The 7,500-nt window shown below is 34.3% G+C and overlaps 2 protein-coding genes across 3 annotated transcripts in view; one reads left to right on the top strand and one right to left on the bottom strand.

Annotated features, from left to right (window-relative positions):
* LOC119595854 (NPC intracellular cholesterol transporter 1 homolog 1b-like) overlaps nt 1–2,100 on the top strand; it is a 14,800-nt gene extending 12,700 nt beyond the window's left edge. The window contains exons 16-20 of the mRNA XM_037945051.1: nt 1–15; nt 150–325; nt 1,057–1,182; nt 1,385–1,525; nt 1,699–2,100. The exon at nt 1–15 is cut by the window's left edge and continues 88 nt beyond it. Of these exons, the coding sequence (XP_037800979.1) occupies nt 1–15; nt 150–325; nt 1,057–1,182; nt 1,385–1,525; nt 1,699–1,905 (665 nt within the window). The 3' untranslated portion in view covers nt 1,906–2,100. The remainder of the gene's footprint in view (nt 16–149; nt 326–1,056; nt 1,183–1,384; nt 1,526–1,698) is intronic.
* Nucleotides 2,101–2,605: 505 nt separating this feature from the next.
* Nucleotides 2,606–7,500, bottom strand: part of LOC119595855 (protein O-mannosyltransferase 1-like) — a 23,792-nt gene continuing 18,897 nt past the window's right edge. For both annotated transcript variants that reach the window (XM_037945052.1, XM_037945053.1), the window contains 10 exons: nt 7,200–7,374; nt 6,817–7,066; nt 6,451–6,671; nt 6,197–6,329; nt 5,919–6,029; nt 5,578–5,731; nt 4,635–4,852; nt 4,359–4,517; nt 3,948–4,043; nt 2,606–3,780 (listed from right to left, as the gene is read on the bottom strand). In XM_037945052.1, the coding sequence (XP_037800980.1) occupies nt 3,547–3,780; nt 3,948–4,043; nt 4,359–4,517; nt 4,635–4,852; nt 5,578–5,731; nt 5,919–6,029; nt 6,197–6,329; nt 6,451–6,671; nt 6,817–7,066; nt 7,200–7,374 (1,751 nt within the window). In that variant the 3' untranslated portion in view covers nt 2,606–3,546. The remainder of the gene's footprint in view (nt 3,781–3,947; nt 4,044–4,358; nt 4,518–4,634; nt 4,853–5,577; nt 5,732–5,918; nt 6,030–6,196; nt 6,330–6,450; nt 6,672–6,816; nt 7,067–7,199; nt 7,375–7,500) is intronic.

Below are 7,500 nucleotides of genomic sequence, written 5' to 3'. Positions count from 1 at the left end.
ATCAAAATTTTTCTGGTAAGTGTACATTTTGTGTGCATGTAGTAGTATACATCTTTATGTACAATTGTTATAATGAAAATATGAAGCAGTAGCAGTGATACTTTTATGGCCTTTCTCTGACATTACCAAGCTGTTTTTGAACTTTTCAGACTTTGCTGGAGCAATTGCCTTTAATTATGCAGGTTGGGAAACTGATAAGATTATTGGCACAGAGTTAATAAGAAATGTTTCCCTTGCTATGGTGGCTGTCTTCATCATGACGCTTCTCCTCCTTTCAAATTTTGTTACATCGCTGTATGTTCTTCTTTGCGTTTCTTTGACACTAGTAAGTATTTAATTGGTCTCTAGGAGTCAGGAAATTCTATATGAAATGCATCATAATTTCAAAAGATTGCTTTGCTATATTTTGCATACTGTAATGGGTTGATACCCTGTGAATCTAGTTTCCCAATGCTAAATTAGATGTTATATTTCTAATAGTCTTGCATATAAACTGTGAAATTTATTATACTTACTTCATTAAACTGATCAATAAAGATTATACTATGTATAAATGGTACAATGGAAATATACAATTTATTATTTTGTTGAATTATAAAATTTCTTGTGTAGCATGTACTGTACAATAGTTCCATTCTTTCACAATTATTTTTAATGTTTTTATAAGCTTCACAAACTTTGTTAATCAGAATGGGGTTACTTTAAAGTCAGTCTGCTCCATTTCCAATATAATATTCATCTATCCAGCTAAAGGCAGACACATGCAAATGAATATGTTCAAGTCAGTCTTTCTCAATCAAATTAAGATTAATATTATGTATTACTTAAACAGCATTTTGGAGATGGATTTCCTGCTGAAGATAGGTCTTATCCCCTTTTTCTTTCTTTTTCTGTTTTTCTCTATAATATTTTGTTCTATTTTGTTTATTTATTTTTTTCATGGTGCACCATAGTCATTTTTCATGCTGCACCAACCATAAGTGCAGAAAATAGGAAACCACTCTTTCACAAAATTAGTGTAACACATTATAAGATGGACTTGCTATTGAATTTCAGATTGATGTGATGGCATTAATGTCTTGGTGGGATCTAACAATTGATATTATCTCGTGCATAAACTTGGTCCTCTGTATTGGTCTCTGTGTTGATTATTCTGCTCACATAGGTTTGCATTTTATGCAGGTAAGCAACAACAATCATTGTGTGTATTGTACAATTAACATTGTGAGAATAATGAATGTATAATGATTTTACTATTTGCTTATGATGATTCTGCAGTGAATTTGCCATTCTGAGTCCTTAAATATGCATATCTGGAATGAAATTTAATTGTTTTCATTTTATGTTGGCAAAAGCTAATTCTAATTTGGTGCTGACTTGATAGGTAAAAGGAACCAGAAATGAAAGGGCCCACACAACACTACATGAAATGGGGCCACCTGTAATCAATGGAGCTTTCTCAACCTTCTTGTCCTTCGCCCTGCTTGCTTTCTCCGATTCACACGTTTTCCTGTCATTTTTCAAAGTAAGTAGTGAGTTGGCATTTATTTTTTATGGTTGATGTCTGAATTAACAAATTGGAATCTTGGTATATATTACATGTAAAAGACTACAGTAAATACAATATTAATACTTCAAACTTCAACCCTTAAGATAAAATAAACTACACCACAGGTTAATTTAATACACAACTTGCAGATCTTCTTTGGCACATGTCTGTTTGGAGTGTTCCATGGATTAACATTCCTGCCTGTGCTCCTGAGCCTAATCGGCCCAGCACCCTACAATGACACATTAATTGCCATGTCACAGGTAGATGAGGCAGACAAATCAGAAGCTCATAATAAATGCTCCACAGAGATGAAAGTTAGAGAGACCACATATGCTGTAGTAAGTGGTAATTAGGAGTGGATTTAAATGCACTATATATACTACAGCAATCACTGACTTTTGTTTAAATATTAAAAAGTTAAAGAGATTTAGCTGTAAAAGAAAAAACTTTTTTTTTTTTACTTTTAGAAAGTAAGGTTATACGCTAGTTTACTTGTTAGTACCTGTAATGAAAGTGCCAAGCTTGTTTGAATAAATATTTTTTTTTCACAAATGCTTTTAGAATTTACATCCATACTTGTTTGACACTGCATATTTCTGCAATAATTTATGCAAGGTACATATGCTTGTAGCTGACTGATGTTGTCATGCAAGATTGGCTGGAGAAATCCAGAATTATGATACTTTCTATACTGAAACTTCAAAGGCTTAGAAAATACATATATACAAGTTATTATTCTCATGATCTAAACTCACACAAGTAGAAAGTGCTTTTTAAAATTCTTATGTGATCAGATATTATAAACTGCTCAAACAAATGGAATCTTTCTTGATCTTGGTTACTGATCTTATATTTTTCAGATTTTGGAAATTTTAAAATTGACTTTCTACTGCAAATAATATTACGAAAGAAAGGCTTTAATTCTGAATAACAAGTGTAATGTTTACTTAAGTGAAGTAGTGATACTTGAATCGAGTAAAGAGAAAAGGTCTAATGCTACATTATTTTGTAAAATCATACACTGAAAAAAAAAAAGGATAATGATTGCAGCTCTGAAGGATATATCATTTTATTTATTTTATAAACTAACAAATTACAAAAATAGAAAATGAGTATCAAGAGAAATAACAATGTTACCTTCACCAAGAATATATGGCATCTGGACTCAAGATGTCCTTCCTTATCCTTCTTAAATATGTATCACATTCACTGGTGTGCAATCTGCTCAAAGATCAACAGATTTCAGAACAATCTTAACAAGTCTTCCATGGAACTCGCAAAAAGAGTTTCATATCACATTGCAAGCAGATGCACAATTTTAAGGTGCAAGTTCAGAATCCAGGATGGGTACAGGAGTACTCACAGTAATTCCTTCTTCAATACCCCGTAGGATCTGTCGAGATTATTTATTTACTGGAAGATCCCAGGAAGACCATCAGTTTGTTAGGCTTCCCATATACATGTACATAAATAATCAACAACTAAATCTGAAGTGTTTGGAATTAGAGGTAAAAGTAATTATAATTATAAAAACACTAAGTCAATCTTGGAATGGATAGATCTATAAAATCACAATCATTTTGCGCATGAGATTCAGCAATCTCAATATAATACAATATAAGTGCTAACATAATAAAAATGAGATTCTAGGTAACAATACTGTATACTGTCCTGTTGTAACTTTCCATCATTTATATAATCTAATTATATAATCTTAACTATCACCATTCCTAACCTTTAAATATAGCTTTGAGAGACTCTGTTCCAGATTTCACACACCTCTGGAGCTTTCTACGCAACTGCAATTTTGTGTAACTCAGATTAAGAGAAAGTGCACATCATTTTCCCTCCCTTATATGGAGTTGATGACATGCAGTCAAATGTGCGACTATAAAATACCCAAGTATTTTGTTCTGTTTTATCCTTAGTTTTCTTTTGTCATGTCTGCACTTCTTCAGTAGAATACAATAAACGATCCTTCCATTACAGTTCCATTACTGTTTGTGTATGATCAGATCCCAGGTGTCTCTCCAAGCCAGGCTCATCACTTGGTCCGCAGTAAGATCTGCATTACCATATGTTACAGGCGCAAAGAACCAAAACACGTAGAGGATGGAAACCATCCACAAACCAACAACAGCCAGATAGACCTTGGCTAACTTTGAAGCCTTGAAATTTTCTGATATGAGATAGTAACCATGTTCTATCATAGCAGCCAACAGACAAAGCTGAAAGGAGTTAAACTTCCAATTAGTAAAAAAAAAAAAAAAAAAAAAAACTACTACTACTACTACTACTTATGGACAAAGATGCAATCACCATTAGAGCAGGGATATCTTTGACATGAAAATAAATAAGTGAATATGTGAATAAAAACTAATAAAATTTTACTTACTTTGAATATGTAAGCAGGCATATAATGATGAAGGAAGAGTGTTCTGTCCACTAGGAAGTAAGGGAAGTAATGTATGGCAAAACCTACACCCAAAACCTGAAAAATAATTGATTTTTAAATAGTAAATTTTTAACTGTTGAATCACTCATAATTATTTACAGATAATATGGTTATAGTGAAATACACGTCATTATTACAACTTGCTGGTTAGTTCTGAATATAAAATATAATATATATGGATTGTTTGCTTCAATTTGCATGTTATATCAGTTCCAACTGAAAACATCTTACATTGCATTGATATAATACAAGTACAAAACAGATTTTATTAATTACAAGCAAAAAAAAAAAGAAGAAAAAAAAGAAAAAGAAGGAGAGGGTTCACTTTACAGTTTCTGTAATGAAAATTACCTCTCCAATTGTGCAGAACTTGTTCCACATTGCCTCTGGTAGGTCATAACAAGCTCTCTGACGCCTGAGAAGGTATAGGATGAAGAGTCCCAAATATCCCACAAGGCCAACTGTTCCTGACAACCATGTAACAATATTTCCAAGGAAGTGAACTTGGGCCTGTAAAGAAAAATGTGAAGACAATTATAATCCTAACTTTCTTGGAATAACAGCTCCTGTAACTTCTGTAACAAACTTCTGTAACTGAAATTTAATGGTGTCAGTGACAGGACTTACATTGCTATTTGCTGAAATCCAGTAAGCAACTCCTCGCTTCAGGAAAAGCCAGTCCAGGGGATCTGAGGCATACATGTGTCCAGCCACATTCTCCTGATTGTTAAACAGCATCTTGTACTGCAGTTCATACAATTTATTCCAGAAAGTTAGATTCTTGCGTTCTATGGGGATCATCTCAGAACGGATCAAGTCCTTCTCACGTTCCTTTTTGTCCTCAGCTGTTGAAAGAGATTCGGTGTCATGTGTTGCACACTTCAGTACCAGACGTCAAATAAGTAAGTAAACCAGAATCTTTAAATTTCACATTTATGAACAGCTGCCAAGGTTGGAAACAAAAAAAATCTGGTAAACATTCAAGAAACATTACAAAAACAAATCAAAGCAAGATTGATATACAAACTAACTTGAGAAAAATTATTTTCAATCTTGCATTCAATGTTTACTTCCCTAGAGGAGCCAGGGTAATCACACTATTGTCATTTACTTTTGTGATCCCCCACACGCACATAGGTGTGGGTGAGGGGATTATCGTGTACCGGCTCAGCCACCAAGGAGCCAATTAGTAAGCCTATATGTCCTCATCTGATTTCCCCTTTTGTTGGGTTTTTGGGAATATATTTTTTTACTTACTATATTATTGATTACATTATTGTTGTTGACATTATGATTATTATAATGTTATTAATATTACGAATGGCAATATAAAATAAAGACTTTCTAAAACTCAAGGCGGTAAACAGATGTACTAGGTAGACTAGTAATCAACTCCTTGGTGATTAAGCTATGGAACTGATTACATTTAAAGACAATCAATAAACAAAAAGACAGTGGACAGGGCATGCATTCTTGCCATCCCAGCATCAGCGGGTTAACATTCTTCTTTAAAAAAAAAAATATTTTATTTATTTTACCACGAAAAGGCTGAATTTAAGTCGGTACTTACTTCGTGTATAGCGATGTTCCTCCACATTCCAGATGGTATCTTCCTGATCAAGAACTTTGTCAGTTACAACCTCGTGCTGACGGAAGCCCCAGTCGGGTAGCTGACGGCCAGAGAACTTCAGAGCCTGAGTTGAATTTACGTGGATCAAGCGGATCTGTAGAAAATGGAATTGAAAAGGAGATCAAGAGAATGATAAAATAGAAATATCAATAGTTGTAATATCCATATTAATGATATTAAAAATATCTGACCTAATAAATAACAGTGATTTAAGGAAAATTATGATACACTTAAAGCATATGGGCCTGATTGTAAAATTTGTGAAGTTTACAAATTCTTACCTGACTCTCAATAGCATGCCAAAATCCATCTGTTTGATCTGCATTAAGGAGTTCTAGGCGCCACATAGTCTGTGCTGGCATTGACACATTGTAGTCTATGTATGCAGCAACCTGTAGAGCAGAAGATTATTATTATTATTATTAATTTAATTTTTTTAAAATATTTAAAAATTAATTAACTCATTTATATTTTCTTTTGCAAATGCATAAATATTTACTATTCACAAGCTGTTTCTCCTCTAAGACATATCATATGTTATTACACTCAAAACCTTTACCTCTTGGTTGTGTGGAGACATGGGTGCTGCTACATCATGGGCATTGAGAGCTCTTGAAGTCATGCCATGCACCAGCTGAATGATGTCACCATTCTTAATAGGTACTTGAGGTTCGGACACAATAAGCTCCTCTCTGGTAAAAAAAAAAAAAGGAATGCATTATAAATTTTCTTGTGTTTTTAAAATAGCTCATTTCAAGCTAGTATGAAAAATCAGCAATTTCATATCAGAAACGTGAAGTCACCCACACTTACATTTCTGGCTTCTTGACGATCCACCAATTATTTACATCCTTATAGCTATAACATGTAACTTGCTGCTGGTGTGAGGAACCTCGTCCATCAGCATACTTTACAGGATAAAGAGCATCATGCGAATGTATCCAGCAAGTACGGCCGTGTGTGTGGCGGAGAGTAATCTGTGACCCGTGGAGGATCTTGACAGGCTGGTTGGATATTATTGAAGCCAAGCCACCCTATAAAGGATCAAGAGAAAAAGCAATTTTAGTGATAATTATAGAATAAAATAATCCATACATCATAATCCAGTTTCCCATTCTCCCATGAAAATTATATATGCACATAAACCTGTTGTGCAACATATGTAGAAAAAGAACGTACCTCAAGACTAGCTTGGAAGGCTGAAGTCATGATATTGTCATTTGGTCCTGCCTTGTATAGCAGTGATAAATGCACATAGAAACAGCTAATGTAAAGTGTAAGTGGGATGGCAAGGAAGACCAATACTCTTGTCAATAAATGGCCAGCAAGCTTTCGGTCCGTCACAGTACGGTCACCGACCATGGTCCAGAAGTCCTTTGCCAAGATTCCAACGCCCAAGAGGAGGGTGAAGATGCCAAAGTATCTGACACTGTGGGTTGCATTTATGTAATCAGGAAGCTTATATACACAAATGCACTGATGAGCTCACTGCCTTTGACTTTCACAAATAATGCATTTAATCAACATAATGATTTCATTTAGTTACATGAAAAAAGACTTACCACACAGCTGCTCCTAGGGAAGCTGCACCAAGGATGAGGCACACAAACCAGGGCAGGGTGTATGGCTGTTTGTACAGGTTCCTGAACTTCAGAATGCACAGAAGCCCAAACATTCCAAAGAACATGAGAATGCCTTCCATCAGAATGAAACGGGACTGTGCCAAGATGGCATTGTCTGAAAAGTTAAAAATATAATGAATATTCTTACAAAGCAATGTATGTACAATGAATGCCTTATACTTTGCAAATGGGTAAATCAAGTTTATTTTGTGATTCTCTTAATAGGAGAGAGTTGAATTTT

This window comes from Penaeus monodon, chromosome 36 (assembly GCF_015228065.2).
Source record: "Penaeus monodon isolate SGIC_2016 chromosome 36, NSTDA_Pmon_1, whole genome shotgun sequence".
NCBI lineage: Eukaryota > Metazoa > Arthropoda > Malacostraca > Decapoda > Penaeidae > Penaeus > Penaeus monodon.
Note: the sequence above shows the minus strand (reverse complement) of the source record. Positions and strands in the feature narration are given on the sequence as shown.